The following is a 27,817-nucleotide window of genomic DNA, read 5'->3' on the forward strand; positions in this document are numbered from 1 at the left end:
ATAAGTGACTGCGTGAGAAGTCCAAGTGTATGATGGGAGATTCACTATGGAAAAACACAACACAACACGACAAACCTCTGTTTCTATTTGATTGAGAACTGCATAAATCGTATGAGAAATGATTCTTTAAATTTTTTCTGTAATTACAGTTTTGTCATTTTTCTTCTCCAGCAGCATCTTCTTTTGTCTGTATTACTAACAATATAATCTATACATTGAACAGTTAGCTTTTTGATTTCTGGCTAATTTCCAATCACTAATGTAAAATTACAGCTCAGACTGTGAGTAAACAGATAAGTATTTTCACCCTGCTATGGACTGAAATGTATTCCCCAGTCCTGAAATTCATGGGGTGAGTCCCTAAACCCCAAAGTGATGGTATTTAGAGATGGGATCTTTGGGAGGTAATTAAGTTATAGAAGTGGAGCCCTCATGATGGCTTAATACCCTTATATGATTAGACATGAGAGAGATCTCTCTTTCTCTCTCTGACATGTGAGGATATAGCAAGAAAATGGGCCTTTGTAAGCCAGGAAGAGAGCTCTTATCAGGAACCAAATTGGCTGACACCTTGATCTTGGACTTCCTACCTTCTAGGACTGTGAGAAATAAATTTCTGTTGTCTAAGGTACCCAGTCTATGGTGTTTTATTATGGCAGCCTGAGCTGACTAATACTACCCTATATTCTAAGACTCCTTCTATTCTATTCTTTCTCTTCTATCACTCCATTACTGTAAGTACTAGGTGAGTACAGATATACATTCATGCAACAAGCATTTACTGAGCAACACTTGTGTGAATCATGCTAGGTCTGGCATTCAATGCCCAAATTCTAGATCAATGATATTAGATTCAAGTACTCTGGTCATTAACCCTATGCCTTTGATATCAAGTGTCAAATCCTAATTTGACTAGGAACTGGATTTCAAAAGCCTTTCAGGCACTCTGTGCTTTTGGGGCAACGTTTTTCTGGAAAACAACAGTCATTGAAGACTAAATTTTCTTGTAAGATCAACTTAATAATTAAAGGTTGGGATTTGGGGACATAAAATAAATGATGAATGTTTGCAAAAAATATGCCATAAATGTAAAACATACTGAAACCAGAACTCTGGGGCAGCCCGGGTGGCTCAGCGGTTTAGTGCCACCTTCAGCCCAGGGCCTTATCCTGCAGACCTGGGATTGAGTCCCACATTGGGCTCCCTGCATGGAGCCTGCTTCTCCCTCTGCTTGTCTCTCTGCTTCTCTCTCCCTCTCTGTATCTCTCATGAATAAATAAATAAAATCTTTAAAAAATAATAATAATAAAACCAGAACTCTGAGTAGTAGCTAAAAATAGTACAAAATGGACAGAATACACTAGGTATATTGATTACAAAAGGTCTCCAGCTACTCTAAAATGTAAATACACAACATAAATATACAACCCTAGTGGACATGAAACATGACCTAATGTAATGTATATACACACACACTCCAGCCTATAAATTCTAGAAATAAAGATTGTCATTTACAGAGGAGGGACAGAGGTGCAGAGGAGCGAGGGAAGCTGGCTAAAGACACAGATTTAGGGGCAGGGTGAAGCAGAAGCCCAAAGTTCAGTCTCAGGGTTTTCTCTTCATTTTGTACTACCTTTTTGGAACCAAGTAGATGAGTACACTGATGTACTAGTGGGCAAGGAGAGTGAAGAATTCCATGGATATTGATACTGGGTTGGGGCCCAGGGTGGCTCAGTCTGTTAAGCATCTGACTCTTGGTTTTGGCTCAGGTTGTGATCTCAGGGTCATGGGACAGAGCTCCGTGTTGGGTTTTAAGCTCAGCAGACAGTCTGCTTGAGATTCTTTCTTTCTCTTTCTCTCTCCTTCTGACCCTCCTCTGCTCTCACACATGCCTGTGGTCTCTTTCTCTCTCTCTCTCTAATAAACAAATCTTAAAAAAAATATAAATTGATACTAGGTTAAAACAAGCAAAGAGCTAATTGTGAACAGCACATTACTTTCAGGCTGATGGCATCTGCTCAGAGTTCTGATTTCGAATCCACATAGGGCAGCCTGGGTGGCTCAGCGGTTTAGCACCTGCCTTCAGCCCAGGGTGTGGTCCTGGAGTCCTGTGATCAAGTCACATGGGGCTCCCTGCATGGAGTCTGCTCTCCCTCTGCCTGTGTCTCTGCCTCTCTCTGTGTGTCTCTCTTGAATAAATAAAATCTTAAAAGAAATATCCATATGGAATAAAATTGCACTAAAGTGCTCTGATAGTGTGGAACATGCTTACTTTAGCCAAGCGACTCAAATAAGCCTGGTTACTAAGTTTTCTTTGTAGGATGTTGTCAAGCAACACTGGATATAAACAGTAAGGGCCAAGCCTTTTCTGCATGTGCTAGAACTTCTGAGGTATGCAGGGTTCTTTTTTTTTTTTTTGCCATAAGCCACTGTGAGTTATGCATTTATACAAATAGCAATAGTTTTCTATAAAGAATATTTATTAAGCTTCAATACAGGCTATCAAATGAAGGATTAAGCAACCAATAATTTGAACATATACTTTGGTTTTTCAACTACCAAGAATGATTGTAGATTTAAAAGTCAAAATTCATGTATCATTGAGCCTCCTCACCTGAGTGTGCCAGCTCATTGATCATTCTGGTTATTTATCAAATTATCATACAATTTCCTTCTGAATAATCTAAATCTACTCAGAGCAGAGACACTAAATAACTAATCTCAAAGGGGATCCCTGGGTGGCTCAGTGGTTTAGCGCCTGCTTTCAGCCCAGGGCGTGCTCCTGGATGAGTCCCACGTCAGGCTCCCTGCAAGGAGCCTGCTTCTCCCTCTGTCAGTGTCTCTGCCTCTCTCTCTATGACTCTCATGAACAAAGAAATAAAATCTTTTAAACAAAAACCAACTAATCTCAAGCAAAGGCAATGACTCCCAAGCTAAGCAACTAAATGGCTGTCTTCAAAGTAGCTTTCTTAGAAGAGAGAAGGGGAAGGAGCTGAGGAATGGATGGGATCCAGGAGTTATAGGAGGAAGACAAAGACAGAGATGGAGACTTCCAGGGAAAAGTGAGACTATACAGAGAAGAGTAATCCTTTGTGTGAAAATGGCTTAAGATTTTTTTTGTTTTCAGGGATAAAAAAATGTTAGAAAGACAGGGTATTTGTAGAGAAGTAGTGAATTGGCAGTGAACAGTAACAGGGTTTGAGGATTTGGGGAATTTTTTTAGGCAAACAAAATTAAAACCTAAGTAAGACTTACTCATGGTTAAACAACTTCTAAGGCTAAGCAGTGATCCCCTCTCCCATCCCTACCCATCCTTAGTCTTGTACTCCTGAAAAAAGCACCTACAGCTTATAAAAACAAACTATTGTTGTTCCTAATTCTCCCAATGGTTACATCCACCTCTCTATAGAATCTGTGGAAATTGCTACTCATTGACGTTTTAATTTTAGACATTTTAATTTTAGACATTTTAATTTTAGACATTTTGATTGTGACCATCCTTGTTCTTTCCTCCCAATTATACCCAATTCCCCTTCCTAATGTAGTCATATTATTATTCTTAGTTTATCTACTGGTCTTCTATATTTTTATACATGTCTTTACCTGTAGCAGGACTCCCCACACTATACACTGCTTATTTAACTACCCTCTCTGCCCAGAGATTATGAGTTCCTAAGGCAGGAGGGCAGCAGGGAGGGGTGCAGAGCAGGAGAGTTTTGTGGGGGGAAATGCTGGAGGAGCTGATACCTGAGCTGTATGTTCCAAGCACATCAGAACAGGGGGTACAGGAGGCAGGGGTGGGATGAGAAAAGGGTATTCCAGGCAGAGGAATAGGCATGGCAAACACACAGAGAGGAAGGAAAGAATATGGCAGATGGAGAGCCTGAAAAAGTTCAACAGACACCGGTGAGAAGGTGAGCGCCTCTCCATCCCCTGGCAGGGACATCAGCCTGCAGCAGACAGCAGCCATCAGCAGAGACAGAGCTGGGAAAAGGCAACAGCAGGCACGGGCCTTTTCGGTGGTGGTTTTGGACTATCTCCTTGCTGGCTGGGTCTTAGGAACACATGTTCCCGCTCCTACCCATTCGAGGTACCAGGTATCCCTCCCACCACAATGTCATGGAACATCATTCTCAGCCTCTTTCTGAAGGGCTGGGTGGGACTAAGTTGGGGAGATTATTATCTTTTCTTTTAGTAAGATTCCAAATGAGAGAAAGAGGAATGGTGTTAAATGAAGTAAAATCTAAACTTAAAAAGTTAGATAATCCCATGATCTGAAAATCTACAAAAAACACAATGTAGAAAACACTCTATTAGGGACTTTTTAATAATACTAATAAATAATTATAATCCTCAAGTAACTGTCTAAATAGATGACCATTTATGCAATATATGGGGGAGATTTAAAGTTTTTTTCCATTTGCTGCTAATCTTATGCTAACAAGAGTGATATCATTTTAATATAATAACATAGTGCCTAATGCAATCGTCTTGAACATTAATTGATATGTTTTGTAGCTGAGTCTCCAGTTAATTACCTGTCTTTTTTGTTTAGTTTTCATTTTTTTAAACATTTTTATTTATGATAGTCACAGAGAGAGAGAGAGAGAGAGAGAGAGAGAGAGGCAGAGACACAGGCAGAGGGAGAAGCAGGCTCCATGCACCGGGAGCCCAACGTGGGATTCGATCCCGGGCAGGCGCCAAACTGCTGCGCCACCCAGGGATCCAGATTGAAGCCTGCTTCTCATCTAGTCTTGCCTGCCACTGCCCTACATCCATCTATGACCTTCATCTTGTTGCATTGATGGAAAAAACATTTTAGCAATGCATTTCTACTCTTATACTTACTTAATATATTCATATTTTCTGATTCATCTTTCCTATTATAATTATATTTTTAAAGTCATATTAAGTCTGTAGAAATAATGGGATATATGTCTCCATTCTAATGAACATTTTGTTCAAGCTAGCTGATTTTTCCTGCACTGAATCTTTTACTCATTCCTTCAAATTCATGTAAAGATTCTTCAATAGCTGTAATTATTGGGAACCTTTTTTTTTTTTTTTAAGTAGGCTCCACACCCAGTGCGGAGCCCAGTGACAGGCTTGAACTCAAGACCCTGAGATCAAGTCCTAAGCCGAGGTCAAGAGCTGGATACTTAATAACTGAGCCACCCAGGCCCCCCCATTAATAGGAAGCTTTTAACAGTTGTTGCTTATATTGTTTTGAGACTTTTTAGGTTTTTAAGTGGAATTTTTATGAAAATTATTTCTGCTGTACTTTATTCATACCATGTTTCATTTAAACATATTCCTAAGCCTACTCGATTTCTGCCTGTCTACTCTGAGCTGGTTGAAGAACCCAAATAGGTGTAAAGACCTACCAAAGGCAAAACCAAAATAAAACAGACTAATTAATTGCTGTGCTGAGGACTAGAACCTGGGCCTCTGGGCTTCCAAAAGGAAAAACTTCTACATGTGCAACTTTTAGAGAGGCCACTGAAGGCATTTTCTTCCAGTTAAGACACCGGCTCACCACTCTTTACATTTTATTCTTTTCATTTGAAGAGTGTGTGATTCTTCCTATTTTTAAATTCAGTTTCATTCATCCAACATTTACTGAGGATCTAAGATGTACTATTAGGGTTTCATAGAAGGAAGATGAATGTGCAAACCTTTCTGCTTTCATTCTCTTTTTTTCATTAACCATTTAATATAGAACTCATACCAAATAAAATCTCAGGAATGGCCTTGCTCTTTGAAAATAATATTTTTGCTGTTCTTTAATCACACTGAGTTCCTAATTTCATAAGACAACAAAATGCAGCCTTAATAAACACAGCACTCACTTGATTCTCCAGATAAAATGAAAAGTTATCTTCTAAAAAACTCAGTAACTAAAAATAGCTAAAATATCCTTACTCTCTCTTTCCTATTCATGTCTGCATTACACTCCATCTGAAACCTACACAATTTCTTTTATATCATTTTTATATTTCCATCCTCTTTGTGTCATCTTTCTTTCTTCAACAGTGATTCTTTTTCTTTGATAGCCAAACATAAAACTCAGAGAATTCGTAACAATGTAATATAATGAATACTAATACTTTCAAGCTGAATTTAGAGTAAAAGCACCTATATGATAAGTGATTAGAAAAGCAGCCAAGATTATAATGATCAATAAAAATGAAGGAATAACTCAAAAGTCCAAAACTGTAAATTTCTGATCTATTTTTAGGCTGGTGGATCCTGGTGGGGTAGTTCTTAGAGCTAGACCACCTGGGGTCAAATTTTAGCTGTCACTTAGTAACTCTGTGAATCTGGGGAAATTACTTAATTTTGTCACCCCTCTGTTTTCTCATCTGCTGAATGGGAAAAAATGCTCCTGAAAACTCATAATGTTGCCGTACAGTGCCAGACACCGTCAGCTCTGATTGTTGTAACTGTTGTAATAGATTGTATGATTTTTTTTTTATCATTCATCTTTCTGCCTGCTATACTTAGACTAATTTGAAGGCTTTATATATTTTTTGACTTCTATCACATGAAAATTCTGGTCCTGGTCTCACCAATCATATCCCTCTACTTGAGAATTTTCAAACCTGGCTCTAGAGAAAGGATTCCTATTTTTTGAAATCCTTGGTCACTGACTGAAATGGGGGTCACAGATTTTTGGGGATGCTCTTTCGAATACAGATGGCCTTGCAACTACTAGACAATCCCTCCCCACCCTGTTACTTGTCCCAACACCTTACCTCTTCTGTTAATTACATCTCCAGAAAGTGGGACTACTTTTATCAGTGGATATTCATTGATCTCAAAAGAATAAATATATACATATATATGACAGGTGCAAAGACAATGGGCCAGAGAGCCTGCTTTCAGCTTCTTGGGGAACCAAACGATATTTGCTATTTTCCCTTTTTCTATTAAAGCCCTGGCTTGACCTATTTTTTTCCCCCTCTATTCAAAGTTAAGCTTGGAAACAACACATTTTATTTTTGGGTTAAAAAACAAGAATAGAAAAGGGCCTCATTTAGTAATGAAGGGAACATAACCTTTATTCAATGCAAAGGGCACTGGATTCTATATTCATCCCTGCGCCAATAGCCCTCTGAGCTTTAAAAACTAATTATAGGAGGGGAGTGTGATTTTTCAGTCTCTTTGGCTCCTGCCATGCTCCATGGAACTCTAACGTGCTCAATAAAGGCTCTGTCAACTCTACCACCTTGGAATATCAATAAAGGGTGTTCTCTCCTACTCATCTTTGCTTTCAATGTCTAATCAGGATAGAGAATGTGAAAGATTAAGAGGAAAGAATCACAACCCAAACAAAACAGACTAAAAAAATTATTTTTCTATTCTTAAAGTAAATATAATTTGTTTTCTTTTTTGTTTTGTTTTCAATCTTTTTTTTTTTTTTTACATTTTAAATTCAATTTGCCAACAATAATTTGTTTTCAAATTGTGTCTACATGCAGAAGCATGGATGAATCCCTTGGGCATAATGCTCAGCAAAATAAACCTAATTCTATGATTAATCATATAAGATTTGGGCACATTTAAATCTGATATATGGTGATAAAAGTCAGAATAGTGGTTACCTTGAGGGCAGGTGTCCAAGTGCTGGGGGGATTCTGTATTTTGATCCGGGAGGTGATTCCATGGGCATAATCATACATAACATTTGACAGAGTTATATACCTAAGGTTACACTTGCCCTCATGTATACTATAATTCACCAAACATTTTTAAAAACATATATAAAGTTGTTTTGCCTTCAAATTTAAGATAGAAGGTGATACTACTCAGTGAGCAAAGCAGGAATAAGAAAGGGCCCTCATCCACCTTTACTGTATCAGAAGCATGAGGTGGTACATGGACATGTAGCTCTTTGGATCAACATTCTCTTTTTTGGAATAGGGCTAGAAGCCCATCCTTTTGAGCTACTGAGATACTAATAAAACTAACTGAAAATCTCTTTGCAAGCATAGAAGACAATTAAGGAGTTAGATAATAATAAGCCGAGGAAACAGGAAGATTTACATTCATTTAACATAACCTGAGAAGTTGGGAAAAGTAATTTATCCTCTAGAAATTGGTTCTAATAAAACTATTCAGGTTACAGATATGATTTAGTGGACATACTTAAAGAGAAGGTGTGGGAATATGCTTATCCAGATCTCTTAAATTCTGACAGCAGGAAAACGTGATGGTAATACTAAGAATGAATGGAGTCCATGGCCTGACTTCTGTCCTAAGGTCAGTTTGATTATTTTTACTTGAGGCTACAATTAATCAATGTCTCAATCATTCTTTATCTCCCTTGATAGATAAAAATCCTGAGGCTACTCTCTGCTATTATTGCCATGGCAATGTGATCTAAATTTAGGGGAACTGTAAAGAATAGGGATAGGAAATAAATATATAAGAGTTTATAATTTATTTCAGATGCTAGGGAAAAATATATTCGGCACAAAAAAGGTTCTTAAGAAAACTATCTCTATGATTTTGGTATAAGTAAGGATTTCTAAAATATCTATCTATCTATCTATCTCTAACAAAGAAGTTGCATCCTGATACATAAAGAATGCCTACAATTCAGTAGGGAAAAGACAGACAATGTAATTGAAAATTTGGCAACAGATATGACCAAATATAAGACAGCATATTCAAGTGGCCAGTAAATATGTAAAAGTACATTAACAGGCGCTCAACTTCATTGGTCATGAGAGAAATGCATATTAAGCCACAGTGAGAGACCTCTACAAATCTACCAGGTGGCTAAAATTTAAAAAAAAAAAAAGGGAAATATTAAGTAGAGGCGAGATATTGAGCAACTGGAACTCTCATACACTACTATGGGTGTAAAATCTTACCACCACTTTGGAAAATTGTTTGGCAGGTATGTACCCAAACTGAACATATGCATATCCTATGACTCAGCAATTCTACTCATAGAATATAACCAATTGGAATATATACATATGGCTACCAGAATACATGCAGTACAATATGCACAGCAGCACTATTTGCAATAGTTCCATCCTAGAAGCTACCCAGGTTCCTATCAGCAGAATTAATATATTTACATTCATTAATTCTACTGCTGATAGGAATACATATACATACACACACACACACATACACACACACACACAATTAAAAAAAAAGACTTGTGCATTCAAACAATGTAATACACTATATACTATAGAGTAATAAGGACCTATACCCAACAATATGGAAGAAGCTCACCAACATAAGACAAGTGAAACCAGTCATAAAAGAATACATAAGTGCATGATTCAATTTATATAAAATCAAAAAACAGATTCAATTAATCTATGTGTTTAGAAGTCAGATAAGGGTAACTTGGAGACGCAAGTAGTGACTAGCAGGAAGCATGAAAAAGGCTCCTTGTTGCTATGCTTTGTTTCTTGATCTGGGTATAGGTTATACAATAAAAAAAGCAGGGAAATTTACCAAGCTGTGCCTTTGATATGTGCTCATATATAATATAAATTCAATAAAAAATAACTATAGGTAAAGTAAACAGAGAAATGGAAACTCTAAGAAGGAATCACAAGGAAATGCTGGATATCAAACACACCACAATGGAAATGAAGAGTACCTTTGACGGGCTTATCAATACACTGAGCATAACCAAGGAAAGAATCAGTGAGCTGGAAGAAATGTCAATAGAAACTTTCAAGATTGAAATCCAAAGAGAAAAAAGAATGAAAAGACAGGACAGAATGTCTAAGAACTGTGGAACAATTAAGAAAGGTATAATATGTGGACAGAGAAAAAGGAACAGAAAAAATATTTGAAGAAATAATGACTGTGGATTTCCCCAAACCACTGGCAGACATCAAATCACAGACATAGAAAGCTCAGAGAATGCCAAGCATGAAATACACACACACACAAACACACACACACACACACACACACACACTCACCCCTAAGCATATAATATTCAAGTGGCACAAAATCAAAAACAAAGAATAAAATCTTGAAAGAAGCCCGAGGTCAAAAAAATTACCTTATCTACTGAAGAACCAAGATAAAAGCTGCATTAGACTTCTCTTCAAAAACCATGGAAGCAGGAATAATGAAGTGAAATATTTACAGTGTTAAAAGAAAAAAAAATCACCAACCTAGAATTTTGTACCCTGCAAAATTATTTTTCAAAAATGAAGGAGAAGTAAAGACTTTTTTTGTCAAACAAAAATTGAGGGAATCTGGGAGCTTCCCTCTACTTGCTAGGTGGGGTGCCACTCAAATTATGAATCACGTAATAAAACCAATTAAAAAAATTGGGGGAATTTGTCACTAGTGGACCTGGCTTACAGAAAATGTTAAAAGAAGTTCCTTAGGGCAAAAAAAAAAAAAAAAAGTTCCTTAGGGCAAAGGAGTATTATTTAGTTCAGAAACTTTGATCTACACTAGGTAAGGAAGAGTATTAGAGAAGGAATAAATGAAGGAAAATAGAACTTATTTCTCTTATTCTTACTTGGTCCATCAGATAACAATTTGTTCAAAAGAATAATAGCAACAATGTACACAATGATTATAGTCTGTGGATGAATGAAATAAAGAATGACAGCAATGTTATAAGGGATAGAAGGGAGGAATCAGGGATACTTTGTTATAAGGTACTTGAATTATCTGTTTTAGTAGTCAGGTGTTATTTGAAAGTAGACTTGAATTAATTATAAATGTATATAGCAAACTAGAGAAACCACTAAAAAAAATGGTAAAAGTGTAATTTATATGCTAAGAGAGAGAAAAAAGTGGAATCACATAAAATAATTAAAATCAGAAAGTAGATGAAGGAAAAAGTGCAGGAAGCTGGATTTCATTGAAATGTAAAACTTCTGTTTGACAGAAGAAGCTGTGAAGAGAATAACAAGATAAGGCACAGACTGGAAGAAAATCTTTGTAAAACACATATCAGATAAAGGACAGTATCCAAAACATACAAAGAACTCTTCAAACTCAACAATAAGGAAATACAACCCAATTTAAAAATGAGCCGTATCTCAACAAAAATATATATACAAATACCAAATAAGCATATGAAAAGATGTTCAAAATCATATGTCATTCGGGAAATACAAGTTAAAACAATGAATCGAAGACTCACATCTGCACAAAAATCTGTACATGAGTGATTATAGCTCCTTTGTTTATAATTGCCAAAACTTGGAAGCAGTCAAAATGTCCTTCAACTGCTAAAGGGACAAAGTATAGTACATCCATACAATGTAATATTACTCAGGGATTAAAAAAATAGGCCACAAAAAGACATGGAGGAATCTTAAATTCATATTGCTAAGCACAAGAGGCCAATCTGAAAAGACTACACTTGATTCCAACTCTATTATATTCTGGAAAAGGCAAAACTATGGAGATGGTAAAAAAAAAAAAAATCATACAAAAAAAAATCAGCAGTTGGCAGGGCTTGTGGAAAGGAAGGCAGGAATAGCATGGGGAATAGGACAGTGCAACTATGATTCTGAATGATACTAATGGTAGATACACCCATTTTATATTTGTCAAGACCCATAAATGTACAACACAAAGAGCAAACCCTAATGTAAATTACAGACTTTAGTTGATAATAATGTATCAGCATTAGCTCATGAATTGTAACACATGTACCATTTTACATTAATGTAAGATGTTAAAAACAGAGGAAATTGAAGGTGGTGGGGAAGGGTGTAGAAGGGAACACTATACCCTTTGCTCAATACTTTTTGTAAACTGAAACTGCTTCCCCCTCAAATGAAGTCTATTAATCTAAAAAGTGAACCCTCAATCTAGTTAAATTACAGGTGTGAAGTTTTGGGTCTTGTGATTTGGAGAAGGTTTTAAATGGCTCTATAACAAATTTTCATAATAAAAGGTTGATAAATGTGTGGCACTACTATTCATGTATGAATACAGTTAACTTAGCAATAAAAACCTGCTAATCTATAGTTGCAATCCACATTCTGAGAAAAAGATGAGCCCGCGGTTCTATGATGAATAAAAAGTAAAATATTAGCCATTACTTCCCTTTATTCCTTTTCTGGTCTTTGCTCTTTTAAAGTGCTTTTATTTTATTTTTACTATTTATTTATTCACTTGGATAGGCAAAAACAATAAGAATAAACCTAATTTTAATGTGACAAAGCCATACTTCAATTTTTTTTTTTTTTACTTTACACAGCTCTAAAGTGACAGAGGTGGAAATATTTCACTGTGGCAAGCCAGTCATGCGGCCACACCGTCACGGTTAATAAATAATTTAAATTGCACAAAAGTAAATGTGGAGTGATAAAGCTGAGGCCTTACTTTTCTCAAAATAAAGAGGAAATAATTAGAGATAACATAATGTATATGAATAAACAAGAAGTTCATTTATATATGCAGAAGTTCTATGAACTGAAGAGCATGCGAAGAACAATTTTAACATACTCTGTATGGGCAAGAACTTTACATCGTTAAGTCTCACATCACCAAGGTATGGCACATAAGGTCAATATAGCTTTGCTGAATAAATAAATGCACCAATGAGTAAATTACAAGCTTCCCCTTAGAGGGAAAAATGACCTACAAATTAAAAGATATTTTAACTTGATTCAACAATTCTCCAAATTTGATTCACATCAATCCCTTCTAAAATTTTGAGTACAAGGCATATTTACACGGGCAATGAGGTATGTTAGGACAGAAACAGACTTTACTAAGTTCAATTCATTGCCACTTGATATTTAGAATTGCCCCCAAACTTCAAGAAAGAATTAGCTAAACTGATGTTTTTGCTCCCAGTGCTTAATACAACATAGAAAATAAATCTTTTACCTTATGAAATCTTCTTCCTCTTCTCTCTTTGGCCTCAGCTGTTTGGGTTGAGCCATGTTAATCCAGTTTGGTAGAGATTTCAAGAGTCTGCTGATATCATCATCTTTTGCCCAAGATGCACTGATGACAAGTTTCTCCTCTGACTGCACAATGCCCCTGAACACAATCAGTGGAAAAGAGACACTTGAGTACATTGCCTGGTATGCAGTTAGTACTTTTCATCTACCTTTGCTGTAGGAAAAAAAGAAGAAGAAGAAAAAAAAGATACCACAGCCATCTCTCTTATTAACATAATCCATTATCTGAGTTGGAGTCATGACATCCATTAACAGGTCACATTACTGGGAAACCATCTCTAAATTTCATTTTTATTGTCTTCGCTGTTGAGTAATGGGGAAAGGTAAGGATAATACTGATTTACTGCCCTTATCATAGTTAGTCCCTAAGTATAAATAAAAACATATGGTAAGTTTTGGGGGAGATCTTTCAAGACGGATGCTGAACAAATAAGAAGTGGGGTAACCACATAGAATTAAAGAATGTTATTAAGTCAGGATCCCTGGGTGGCTCAGTGGATGACTGTCTGCCTTTGGCTCAGGGTGTGATCCTGGGGTCCTGGGATCCAGTCCCACATTAGGATCCCCACAGGGAGTCTGTTTCTCCCTCTGCCTATGTCTCTGCCTCTCTCTCTGGGTCTCTCATGAATAAATAAAATCTTAAAAAAAAAAGAATGTTATTAAGTAACAACATAAATGGTATGGGAAAGGTGACCAAGTGTTATAAAAGGTTGTTCTCTGACTTCTTGGTTTAAACCACCAATTAGGGGATCCCTGGGTGGCGCAGCAGTTTGACGCCTGCCTTTGGCCCAGGGCGTGATCCTGGAGACCCAGGATCGAATCCCATGTCGGGTTCCCGGTGCATGGAGCCTGCTTCTCTCTCTGCCTGTGTCTCTGCCTCTCTCCCTCTCTCTCTGTGTGACTATCATAAAAAAAGAAAATTAAAAAAAACAAACAAACCACCAATTAGTTCTACTTGAAGGTACTTTTTGAACTGTGGACACTCCTCTATTCAAAGTAAATCTACCATCATAGAGGAACCTTTTGCCCCTGATGTCAGGCAGAAAAAGTCTTTGATTATTGCTCTCTCCAGAGGGCTTTGACTATCGACCTAGAGTGACAGGCTTCAAGTCCTTTAATAGAGCCCATGGGTTAGTTATTAACACTGCACTTACCAGAAAATCCTTGTAAATTCATCTTAAATGTTCAATTTCAACTTAATTAAAAAAACTTCTTCTGTTCAACATTTGTCACTATAACTAATTTCAATGGTCTAAAAATCATCAGCAACTCGAGATAACAGGAATAACATTTATTTACAAAGGGAGTGCTAATTAGCTGGCTACCCCTCTGAAGTTCGCCCAGACTCCAGGAGATTTCCCCCTCTTGCAGGCAGAAATTTATGTTAGTGTAAGAATCATAAGTGGGGGGACATTATGCACTTCTTAATATATAATATATGTATGGTGTGCATGCATGATCAAGCCTCCTTAACTAACAGACAACTCAATGTTTGCCAACAAAAGAAGCTGGAAAGCCTAAAAACTTTGCCTCAAGGCAATCTCACTCAAGGTAATAAGATTTCATGTTGTAGGGAGCAGTATTACTCTGGTTCTCTGAAAATAAGCTAGAATAACTAAAAGAACCACAGCTGGGGGCGCCTGGGTGGCTCAGTGGTTGAGCATCTGCCTTTGGCTCAGGTCATGATCCTGGGGTCCCAGGATCGAGTCCCGCATCAGGCTCCCCGTGGGGCGCCTCCTTCTCCCTCTGCCTGTGTCTGCCTCTCTCTCTGGGTGTCTTATGAATAAATAAAATCTTAAAGAAAAAAAAAAAAAGAACCACAGCTGATTCCTAGAATTCTTCTACTCACTATAAGCAAAAGTTTTCTAACTGTAACCATGGTCAGCAATACAGAAATAGATCACAGGACCTTTCCTTTTACACGTTTGGGGGGCGGGGGTAGGGTTGCTGGGCACTGTCTCTCATTTATGATGCTGCGTGCCAGGTGGGCCCTCAATGTTTTTTGGTGTTCCTTTTACCTGTCTCTGGTCAGCTTCCCCTACCATTCCCTCAGTGCTATTTTTTTAAGCCTTTGCCCTTTATCTCCTCATTGTTTATCCCCTACATTCTTCCTGACACAGAATCTGACACAGAAAGGAGGATTCTTAATGACATACTCTCAAACATTTCACCTCTATCCGCCACAGAAATATTTTCAAATCTGTTTCTTCCTCATTTACTTCCAGTTAATCCCTTTATCTAGGCTCTTGGGGATCCTCCCTACTGTCCCCCAAATCCCCTTTTCCTTTTCCCTATCTAGGATCTCTCTCAATATATTTCCCAACCCCCTATTCTTTTTTTTTTTTTTTTAAGAATGAATGAATCAGCCTCTTCCTTCATCTAGCATTTCTCAGTGAAGCTCCTCCCTACCTGTCACAGACACTGTCACTCCAATGAGTGGCCTTCACTCACTGATTGCTCTTCCTTATCTCTCTCACTCATTGTTTTCAATTTATGAATTCTCTTTCTCCAGGATCTACTCTGGGATTTAACCCATCTAATACTTTTTGAAATGTTTTCAATTATTGTATTTTTCCTTTCCAGATTTTTCTCTTTAGTTTTTCTAAGAAATCCACTGCCCTCCCTCCTCTAAAATGATCTGCCCTTGTATTAATGGATTCTATTCTTTATTTTTTTTGAGTATTTTATTTTATTTTTTAAGATTTTATTTATTTATTCATGAAAGACACACAGAGAGAGGCAGTGACAGGCAGAGGGAGCAGGCTCCCTACGGAGAGCCCGAGGTGGGACTCAATCCCAGGATCCCGGGATCATGACCTGAGCCAAAGGTAGACTCTTAACCACTAGGCCACCCAGGTGCCCTATTTTTGAGTATTTTAAAAAGCAGCAATTTTAAAGTTCTTACACGTGGCTTTACATCTTTTGGTAGTTCTTTGGATGTCAAATGTCCTGTGAGTTGCATTTTCCTTCTTTTCTCATGTGATCAGCTATTGGCCTGCAAGCTCCACCTCAGTGGGAATCTCACATTTGCTCTGAGTTTTAGAGATGTCACTATAGGCGATTTGCATTTGCCTCTTCTGGATCCTACAGGTTTCACTAGTTCCAAGTAAGGTTTTAAGACCCCCCCCCTTTTTTTTTAACTTAAAACATTCTTTCCCAACATGGGAAGGGCAAATTGAGGTCCTTACTTGCACCTGTGTAATTCTGATTTCTTCTAGAGGTCACTTTTCTACTCTCCAAGTTGGGTGGCTCATTCTCAAGTCTAGAGTTTTCCTGGTTCCACCCACAGGAAAAATCCCTTGCATAATTTTTGCACAGATAAAACTCCCTGCCATGCAGGTGTTAAGATGCCAGCCACTACTTGGGTCTGAATTCAGCCATGATCTGAATGTCTGTGTCTGTTGAAAACTCACATGTTGGAATCCTACTACTGATGTTACAGTGTTAAGAAGTGAGGCCTTTAGGAAGAGACTAGGTCATAAGGGTAGAGCCCTCATGAGTGGGATTAGTGCCCTTATAAAGAAATCCCACAGAGCTCCCTAGCCTCTTTTACCATGTGATAAAGCAATAAGATGTCTCTGACCTAGAAGAGAGCCACACCTGACCCTTCTGGCACACTAGTCTTGAACTTCCACCCTCCCAAACTGTGAGATATAAATTACTGTTTTTCAGAAGCCATCCTATCTGTACCATTTTTGTTACAGCAGCCCAAAGACAACTGCTCTATGAAGTCCTGATACTTTTGTGGGCCACTCAACTTCAATATCTGCTTACTGCTATGGCTTTTAGATCCTCTTTTATTTGGGGCATATGGAGAACTGCTTTTCTTCCTTTCGAAATTGGCTACATACTTTTAAAATTTTCTTGAAGTTTTAGATATATTAATTTAAGACTTTATTTGAGATAGAGAGCATGAGTGTGTTGGGGGGTGCGTGGGGGGGTGGAGCAGTGGGAGAAGGAGAAGAAGACTTTCGGCCAAGCAGGGAGCTCGACGCCAGGCTGATCCCAGGACTCCAAGATCATGACCTGAGGCAAAGGCAGATGTTTAACCAACTGAGCCACCCAGGTGCCCTTAAAGTAATATATTTTTAACTGGACTTTATGTGTTAGGAGTAGGAAAAGAGTTTCCTAAATCAATCAACTCCACATTTTTTACTGAAGTCAAAATTCAGTCTTAAATAAATCGCAATCAGGGTTTTTAGAAGCACCATTCCTGCGAAACTGCTCCACTGACCCATGGGTATTTGTTATTCTTCACACTCTTTGATTATTCCAAAGCACCTGATACTTTTGGTTATTCCCTCTCTGAAATATTAGTTCTTGGGTTCCCACTTCACCATTTGTTTTTGGTTTTACTCCTGTTACCCTAACATCTTTCTTAGACAAACTGATGGCTCATTTCCTCTGTCCATTCTCTAATTATCCACCTTTCCCTCTCCCAGTAAACATCTAGCATTCCCGTTTTGGTCAACAGTCCAACCATCCATCCTGTTACTCAAGTTAAGAACACAGAGTCATCCTGTCAACATCCTGTCAATTCCTCCTCCTCCAGTATTTTACAAATCTGTCATTTTCCTATGTAGGTCTACTGCCATTAACCTTTATTTAGACCCTCACTATTTTTTAACTTGGATTTCACAGTAACTGGGCATCTTGCTTGGAACTTCTATACCATCAGTCCAATATACCACCTTAGTTGGAAGTTATTTTCCTAAAACTGTTCAAATACAGTCATGTTGTTCTCCTTAGAAATCTATTGATTCCCAATTCTAAGACCAAGTCCAAACTTAGCAAGGTATGAATGAACATCCATATTTTCAGCTTCATCTCCTGCTATTGCTTTCCTCCTCTATGTTCACTATTCCCTGCCAAATCCCCACCTGTGTTGGCTAAACAACGTATTATAATGAGTAATCTAGAGTTTTTTCAATGGTGGGGGAAAGCACTGTTTCTTTCTTCTCTGTATTATCTATGCCTGGAAAGTCTTTTCCTCATCCTCGTTTGATTCTATTGGTTAAGCTTTACTTTGATTCCTCCTTTGGGATAGCCAAGCCTTCTCTTCTATGTCTCATTACCCTTATGTCAGAGATTTCCAACCTTGATTATATGTTGGGGTCGTATGTGGAGCTTTTAAAAAAATAGATGCTGAGTCCACACCCAAGACTAAGTAAATCAATCACTGAGGGTGGAACCCAGGCATCAGAATTCTCACAAGTTTCCTATGTGATTCCACTGTGCATTCCAAGGTAAGAACCACCACCTTACATACACCTCTGTGCCCCCTGGTCCTACTGCACTTCTTTACAAGTTGGGATCCCATATTGGACAGTGAGTTCTCTGAGGTACAGTGAATTTTTCTTTGGTTTTTGTGTCCCCAGTGTCTAGTACAATACCTGGTACTTGGAAAATATAGAAGAACTAAATTGGAGCGAAAAATAAGCTCTCTTCAGTTTTAGGAGTCTAGGTAACTTATTAAACTAAAACCATCTTAGTGGTTTAAGTGGTTTTCTTTTACTTGTTTTCTATACTAAATGATTTAGGTGAGCTATCAAGTTATTTGATATTTTAATCAACTTAGAGATCACTCTGCCAGACTCTCACATACCTCTCTGAATTCAATACAAATCAGAATCATGAATACAAGTGGGTATCCCTCTAAAAAATTCAACATGAAGAGTTCTGATTCACAAAACAAATTATGGAGTGATTATTGACACAACTTCCCTCTTCTACGCCACTTGTTTCTTAGTGGCATGTTCTTACAAAGCCTCCTCAAAGTCTCAGGTTCTCTGTGAAGAATTTGTTAACTATGTCAGTCTACAATAATCTCTCCCTTTGGAGAGCAAATGAACAAAAACCCTCCTTTTGTAGTGATCACCTATACTTTGCAATTAGAATTTTGTCCTATACATACTGGGTTTGGTAAACTATCACCCCTGAGTCAAGTCTGCCCTGTCAGCTGAGTTGGTATGTCCTATATAAGCTATGAACATGGCTAACATTTTAAAATGCTTTTTTAAAAAAGTCAAAAGAAGAATATTTTGTGAGATGTGATAATTATATACAATTTAAATTTTAGTATCCGTATCTAGAAAGAACTCTGGCTGGGTGGTTCAGTTCCTTTTAGACCCATACTACAGGTGAAATTCTGCTCCATAGAGTTACAACCTGACTTAGTTTTCCAGCATCTAAATCTTTGAGCCCATGAATGCTGCTCTAGGGTTCAGGAAATAGGTTGGATGTATAGATGTGAGATGGTATGGTACATTTGGGGAATCTAAAATTTTTCATTTTAGCACTAGGTGCGATGAAACAAAATAGCTTAGGGAAATACCACTTTAAAAGGCCCCACATTGTTCACTTACATATATTTTTTAACAACTGGCTTAATTCAATAATCAATATTTGGTTACTGGCTTCACAAATATTCACAGATCCTATTTTATTAAAAAACAGTGAACTAAGATACTACCCATACCCTGCCCTCAACAAATTATTAATTCACACTGGAATGAAGATCAATCCTAAATGCCATTCCAAGTATGCTAATTTCAAATACTGGCATTGATTAGCAATGTACAATCACCCTAAAGGGAATCTTTCATTCAAATGGCAAAGTTTCCGTCCTAACCAATTGCATTTATTAGTTTATCATTTTGTGATAAGCTAGATTGTGTGGCCTATAAAATTCTAGGACATATCCAAATACCCTCCAAAAAAGAAGAGCTAAATTTCCAACAATTATTCCACAAGTGGAGTAGGGTTAATCACCACTACCAGAACCATAATCTACTAATTAATTCACAGCTCAGTGGGCCACAGACAGAGCCATCTGTGTAACTATTTGTACCTGTTCCCAAGAGGAAGAGAAAAATAGGTATACCTCTTGGAACAGGTGATAAGGATGCCATGAGAAGGGCCTACCCTCTAGACACAGTTGAGTGAATTTCATTCAGAAAACATCTGCTGGTGTTGACTGGCTCTGATGTGCATTGCTTCCTCTCTGGAGCAGTTGAGGATTGCAAGTGTGCCTCATCCCTGGACACAGCTGGGGTATGGAGTTTTTCATTAGGTAAATAACCAGGGGCAGGTGGGACTAATTGGATTCAACTGTTTGGTGACAGCCAGGGCATGATGTTTACCTTCCCAGGCTGAATCTTCCAGATACTTAAAAAACTAGGAGCCAAGCTAGACAGATGAATTCTGGACAAGGATGGTTCAAATTAAGCTGCTGTAGTGGATGTTGTACTATGAATGATTTGGACTTGCAGCAGGCCAAACTGTAGGGCAGTGTCCACTGACACGGGGATAATGACAATGGGAGAGTCGCAGAAGTAAGAGGTAATGCTACACCACTCACCGTAACAAATCAAACACAAAAACAAAACCCAAAAATCCTTTAAGATAAGACAGAGCAGTATAAGCAGGAAAAGAGCAGAGAAATACTAGGCTATTTTTGTATCACACTCAATGCTGGTCAGAGGGCCTCATGATGGTACGGATTTCTACTGAAGAATGACAACTTTAGAAACATCTGATTACTCTGGGGATGGCTCAAGGGAAACAATTTAAGAGGACCAGTGGGAAATGATTTGAAATTTGAGAGTTTATAGAAAGTAACTCTTGGACATAATTTAATAACCTTTAAATAGACAAGTTCTCATTTGAAGGGTTGTAACTGATACTTAAAACAAAAAAAAACCCAAGAAGAATTATATTGTAACGGAGGATCAGGAATTAATATGAAATTTGTCTTAGCTGTCAATGTTTAGATTTTTATCATAAGCAAATTTAAGACCTTTATGGAAAGACATCAGACCAGGTTAACTGCCTGTTTCAACCCTAACTGCATGTCTTCTTACAACATTTAGAATAAAACTCAAATTCTCTGGCCTTGAGATCCTTTGGTCAGTGGTCCTTAATTCTGGTGCACATTCAAGCATTTTAAAAATTTATCAAATTCTGGTGCACATTCTAAAGTGGGGCTCAGCATGGCTAACTTTAAGCTCTCATATGATTCTAATCTGTAGCCAGGAATAAGCCAAATGATCTGACTACTGCACCTGTCCAGCCTTGCTCAATATTCACTTCTCCCTTCTTCTTTCTCCCTCTCTTCCAGTTACACTACATAAAGCACTTAAGCTTTGAGCCCTTTTGCCATCTTCATACTTCTCCCTCCTTTGCCTGGAATGCTCTTCCACGTATCACCATGTGGTTCCTTTTCAACCTTCAGAATTCAGCTCAAACAACAGATCCTCTCTGAGTTCTTTCCTCTCTGCTTGCATCTTTCTTTCTTTTTTAAGAAAGATTATCCTTATTTCTGAGAAATTTATTATTTGTTACTTGATTATATTCTGTGTCCTTCAGTAGACTGTAAAATCCATGAAGGCAGGACCCTGCCTAGTTTATTCGCTTCTATGCTCTTAGATCTAGAATAACGCTGGCTTCAGAAGTGCTTCATAAATAACTGTGGAATAAATAAAGTAACGGGTCAATGAGCGATAGTAGTGAAGCACAAAGCACCAGGGAAATAACAGATGTTATACAGAAATGTTTCTTTTGCCATCTTATTAGTGAATGACATTATCAATAAATTAAAAATAAACAATAAGCACCAGCAGCAGTAACCATCACCTGACAGCATTTACTATGGACTAGGCCTTGTTCTCAACACTGTACACGTATTAACTCTTGCAATCCTGCTAATAATCCTGTGTGCTAGGCATGGTGATTCTTCCCATCTTATAGATGAGATACTAAGGCCTGCTTAGGATCAAGTGGCCTGAGGAGGACAGAGCCGGAAGTGAGCCTATACCAACTGCTCTGGAGTCTGTGCTCCTATTAGAACGTCTCTGAACCATTTGCAACATTTCTCAGGTTCCCTGTTTCCTCTTTAATTCCACTGCCTCTTCTCTGGGCTTTAGAGCTAGACACACCTGGCTTAGAGCGTACCTACAACCCGCCCCGTGCCCTGTGCCCTTATCCGGGTTCTGGATCTTTCTGAACCTCCATTTTCTTATTGGTGAGGTCACAGGAAGTCTTGTCTTCAGGAAGGTCGTGGCTGACAGGACGAATTAATGACTGACAGTCCTTTGCACAGTGGCTGAGTGCTTTCTAGTCCAGGCTGTTAGTACTTTGTCACAAGCTACCGCAAGAGACTCTTATCTGATCGTGGTTGGCTAAGTTGCATGGGAGAAATGAAGACTGGCTGCTTGCTATGGAATCTGAGGGACACCTGGCTGCATGGGCAGCATCTCCAAAGGCAGAGGGAAGTTACTCATTTGATCAGTAAACATGTGGCAAGGGCCTCTGTACACACATTGTGCTAAAAGTTGGATATAACTATGTGTGAGGGGATCCCTGGGTGGCGCAGCGGTTTGGCGCCTGCCTTTGGCCCAGGGCGCAATCCTGGAGACCCGGGATCGAGTCCCACGTCGGGCTCCCGGTGCATGGAGTCTGCTTCTCCCTCTGCCTGTGTCTCTGCCTCTCTCTCTCTCACTGTGTGCCTATCATAAATAAATAAAAATTTAAAAACAAAACAAAACAAAAACTATGTGTGAGAAGACCTATGAATTTCCTCCTAGATTTTCAAAGTTTAGATCAGCAACACCCACAAGAATCACTTTTGGGACATTTTAAACTACTCTTGCCCAGGACCAAACGCTCAGGGGGCCAATATGGGAAATCCAGTATGGATGCTTTGAAGTCTCCCCAAATAAGTCCAATGTGAATCCACGGTTGAAAAACAATGTCTTTAAGAGAGAAAGCCATGTAAACCACTAATTGATCAGATAGTTCGTGCATATGAAAAAAAATTTAAATTGTGATATGATGGGATGACAGAATAGAGTTATGCAAAATAAATTACGGGAGCAAATAAAAGCTCTCATTCACTAAGTGCTCTCATGAACCAGACAATGTACATATTTTATAAGTGTTCTTTCGTATCTTGTCAGTATTTAATAAAAATGAATGTATCAGTGCCATGTAAGCCAAGGGGTAACGGATAGAACATAGTTCAAGAGGCAACCAGAAGCCAAGCTGGCATGGAGCTTACAGAGTTTCTGTGGCCTTTTTCTGATGCTTTTTTTTTTTTTTTAAGATTTTATTTATTTATTTATTTATTTATTTGAGAGAGATCATGCACACATAAGTGGGGGGAGGGGCAGAGGGTGAGAGAACCTTAAGCAGACTCTGCACCGAGCACAGAGTCCAAAGGGGTGGGAGAGAGGGAGGGGGCTTGATCTCAGGACCCCGAGATCACGACCTGAGCTGAAACCAAGAGTTGGATGCTCAACCAAATGCACCATCAAGGTGTCCCTTCTTAGCTCTTCTGAGATTCAAAATTAGTTTAGGGGCACCCGGGTGGCACAGCTGGTTGACTGTCTGACTCGATTTGACTCAGGTTGTGATCTCAGGGTCCTGGGATCCAGCCCTGTGTCAGGCTCCATACTGAATGGGGAGTCTGCTTAAGATTCTCTCTCTCCTGGGGATTCCCGGAGGTTTAGCATCTGCCTTTTCGGCCCAGGGCATGATCCTGGAGACCGAGGATCGAGTCCCACATCAGGCTCCCTGCATGGAACCTGCTTCTCCGCTTGTGTCTCTGCCTCTCTCTCTCTCTGTGTCTCTCATGAATAAATAAATAAAATCTTTAAAAAAAAAAAACAAAAAAGATTCTCTCCCTCCTCCCTCTGCCTTTCCCCCCACTTGCTCTTTCTCAAATAAATAAATCTAAGAAAAAAAGGTAGTTTAGGTTTTAGGTTTTCCAACTTTCCTCTTTAATTCCATTGCCTCTTTGGGCTTTAGAGCCAGACAGACTTAGCTTCTGGCTCATGCACTCCCACTCCCAACCCCCGTGACTTTAACTGGGTTATGAACTTGGCAAGGAAAGCTTGACCAGGCTCTCATTCCTGCAGGACCCTAGCCCCTGGCTACACAGGAAACCTTTAAGTTTCAAGACCCATCACAGGCCCTGGTCCCTTGTTTCTGTTATTTAACACAATGGGGCCAGGATCATGGAGAAGGTAGGTCATCCTTCCTACCAAAACCTATGATGGTATTACTTCACTTAATATAGGAAATTTTCAGAACTCCTTTTTCTGCCCATTCCTTACCAATTTTGATTTCTCAGCCTCTCCCCGACACATCACATCCACCCATGCCTCCCACCCCATTGCTTGCTCATCCTGTTCAGTCCATTAGGAATTTCCTTATTCATTCAGCAAACATACTGAGGGCCAATGAGTTGCCCAGCCTGGGGCCAGACCTGGTTTCTACCACCAGGGATTGAAAGTGTATCCCCACATCATTCTTTCTTCCTGCTCTGGCTGGCATGAGTTCTCAGTCCTCTGTAAACCCTGAGGGTGGTTATATTTTCTCTAATAAAAACATGCTTGTGTTTTCTATCATCTGCAAAGACTAGAAGATGTTTTATTTGTATTTTCCACCAGGCCCACCCAATGCAGAAAGGCCAATGATAATAATAATAATAAACTGATGCTGAATTGGAACAGGCAGAAACTTTAAAAAAAACTGATTTCCAATCTTTTAATAACTATTTGGGGGCACCTAAGCTGCTGGTTAGTACCCCAGGACAAAGAGGGGGAGCAGGAGGCGAGAAGCACTCAGAGTGGAAGTAGCAGACTAATGGACCAAGTGTCTGATTGCTAATGCAGCGCCAGGGAGAATCCACAGCTGAGTTTTCCTCTGAGCCCCAAGGGGTGTGACTAATTAAGGAAAAGACTTCTAGTCCTCATTACCCTTTTAGGAAACCTCTCTTTATCCAAAGCATGTAACATGACATCATTGGACAGCACGGTCTTTCTCTCCAGCGTGAGGTGCTCACAGAAAGGGGAGATGTTGCTGACCTTCCCTCAGATCTCTCCACTCCCAGGGGATGCTCAGGGTCTCATGGTAAACTTAGAAAACAAGCCAGCTCTCAGCAGAGGGCATTGTGGGCTTGTGGATTCGATCACTGCTGTAAGAGATATCTGCTGAGAAATAATCTGATCGCGATGTTTCCCTGCTCCCTTCCTCCTTCCCCAGTGTTATATCATTTTGGATCATTTGAATTGTATATGGCTTTCTATTTAAGTCAGTCATTTGCTGGCAGCAGAACTAGAACATTTCCTGTTTTTTCCTCTCACTGTAATCAGGATTTGGCTGTCCAAATTAGGACTGCCCTAATTACTCCTCAGCAGGTGCCAATCCGGGGGAGGGCACTAAATGGGAAGAGAGGAAGTGAGGACGCTTTGCCATCTTCAGAGTCATACAATAAGAAAACACTTTCTCTCTGGCTGGAAAAACCGGATTAAGTAATAGGCAACAGGCACCATGGGGTTATATATGGATGGGTGTGTGTGTGTGTGTGTGTGTGTGTGTGTGTGTGTGTGTGTGCGCGCGCACACATGCGCGGGAAGGAGAGTATGTGTTGTTTTATAGCAGCCATATAAACGATTTTCTATTTTTTCCCCTTCAAAACTTCACAGAATTACTTTCCCCATCCGTGAGATAATTCATCCCTGGCCTATAATTCAGCAACTGTGGTGGATCACTACAGATATTACTTTGTGTCTCAAATGAAATGATCTGATAATGGGCACCAGTCAGTGGACACCCTTCCAGACAATTTGGCCAGGAGGGATACCACAGTGGTACAGACTCCTGGGGGACCAAAAGCAACAGCCATGTTCCAAGGGAAAGTAATATAGTGGGAATACAGTTGTACTTTCTGGACCAAATGGCAAAACACGAAAGACAAAGAAATAATTCAGTCCCTAGAAGGACAGCCCACAGCAAACAAAACTATCCAGGTTCCTGCCCAAAGCCTGTTACTCCACTTGTGGTGTTACACCCCACTCCAACTCACTGGCCAAAACCAGAATTTTAGCCATTTGCCCCTCTCCTTCCTACGTCAAGCATCTTCCCTTTCTCTTAAATGATGCTCTTCAAATACAAACATGCCATCTCTTCTTTTTAAAATGAGCTGTCAAATGACAAAACACCCTTCGTGTGACCTCAACTCTCCAGCTAGCACCACCTCATCTCTCTGTTCCCCTTGGCAGCTAAACTCACTGTAGGGGTTTCACCTATACTTACAGGTCCCCCCCCCTCAGGTTCCTTCTTAAGCCCAGGCCCATCAGGGTTTTGCTCTTACTGGGCTGCAGAAGCCACTGTCGTCACTCCGTCACTGCTTGGTCCGTGTGCGGACCCAACACTGATCGCCCCTCCACCCCCTACTTGGTTTCAGGGACCCCACGCTCTACATTTGCCTCCTCCTTCACTGACTGCTGCTTCTCAGTGGCCTTTGCTGGTTTCTTCTCTTGCAAACTTCTTCAAGTCCCCAGTCCTCTTCTCTGCCATGTTTACCCTTACCCCTGGGGTTGGGGGGGTGTCATCTTGTCCATGGTTTTAAATACCATCTATATATAGTGTTTCTATGTCTATGGCCAGACCCCTCTCCGTTGGGTGCCTGTTCCCTCTCTCCATGGGGATGCCTCAGAGACACCCCAAATTTAAATCCTTCATCTCAATTGTTGGCAGCTCCATCTCTTCATCATTCAAATAAAAAAAAAAATCCTAGGCATCATCATGGACACCTTTCTTTCTCTCCCACTCTCTAACTAATCAGGTAGGGAATTCTGCAGGCTGGCCCTTCCAAATATATCCAGAATTCACCAGTCCTCGCCATCTCTGCTGCTTACCACCCAGTATGAGCAGTGTTCATCTCCCACCCGGATTGCCACAACAGCCCTCACCTGTACTCCCTGCTTCCACCCTCATTCCCTTCCAGTTCACTCTCAATGCTGGTGTCTTATAATGCGAGTCACATCATGCTGCCCCTACGCACAATTCCTGCAGTGCCTCCCCATTTCCCTCAGAGTAGAGGTCAGTGTCCTTACAGTGGCGTACAAGGCCCCGCATGGCCTGGCCCTCTGTTCATTTTTGGGCATCTTCCCAACACCCTCTTTACTCACTTTACCCCAACCCCTGGCCCCCCTGCTGAGGCTCCTGAAAAGTGTGATGCCGAGTCCTGACTTAGGGCCTTTGCCTTTTGCCAGGGCACTCTTTCCAGATATTTTAGCTCCCAAAATTTCTTTGAGCCTCTTCTCAAACCTCAACTTGAGCGGGCCCTCTGGAGCACCCTATTTAAAATGGCAGGCTCCTTCTCCTACACTCCAGTTTCTATTTGTCCTATTCCATTCCCCCTCTGCACTCCCCCACCCAGGACTATCTTAAAATTCTTGGTATTTATGCATTCTATTTATTGTCTGTCTCCTCTCTTCCACCTCCAACAGAACATAAACCCCCATAAGAGCAGTATCTTAGGGATCCCTGGGTGGCACAGCGGTTTAGCGCCTGCCTTTGGCCCAGGGCGCGATCCTGGAGACCCGGGATCGAATCCCACGTCGGGCTCCCGGTGCATGGAGCCTGCTTCTCCCTCTGCCTATGTCTCTGCCTCTCTCTCTCTCTCTCTCTCTCTCTCTCTCTGTGACTATCATAAATAAATAAAAATTTTAAAAAAAAGAGCAGTATCTTATCTTTTGGTTCACTGCCGTATCTATAAACTCTTATGTAAATACTCAATAAATATTTGTTGAATGAATGAAATTCTAGAAAACAATATATTGTTTTAAGGATGGAATAACCAACTGTGTCAACAGTTACTGCAATTGAATAATATTCTGACAGGTTTAATACATTTAGGAAAGGACCTTGGGGCACAGAAAGAATTCAAAGCAGAGAATCACAGAACCATTCATGATAATCTTAGAGGTATCCTGGCAAACAGTGAAAAATGAGAGCAAGGATGTTCATGGAAGAAAAGAAAGTCAATGCCAAAAATGGGTGAGTTTGGAGCTCTAGGCAAAATTCTAGGACATGGTTTG

The 27,817-nt window shown here is 39.6% G+C and overlaps 1 protein-coding gene across 4 annotated transcripts in view; it reads right to left on the bottom strand.

The window, feature by feature from the left end:
- Positions 1-27,817, bottom strand: part of EXOC4 (exocyst complex component 4) — a 754,775-nt gene that overhangs the window by 126,499 nt on the left and 600,459 nt on the right. For all 4 annotated transcript variants that reach the window (XR_012002627.1, XR_012002626.1, XM_026010860.2 and 1 more), the window contains one exon: positions 12,853-13,008. Coding sequence is in view for 2 of the 4 variants with exons in the window: in XM_026010860.2 (XP_025866645.1) it covers positions 12,853-13,008 (156 nt within the window). In the remaining 2 variants the exon portion in view is untranslated. The remainder of the gene's footprint in view (positions 1-12,852; positions 13,009-27,817) is intronic.

Source organism: Vulpes vulpes, chromosome 7 (genome assembly GCF_048418805.1).
Source record: "Vulpes vulpes isolate BD-2025 chromosome 7, VulVul3, whole genome shotgun sequence".
In the NCBI taxonomy this organism is placed as follows: Eukaryota; Metazoa; Chordata; class Mammalia; order Carnivora; family Canidae; genus Vulpes; species Vulpes vulpes.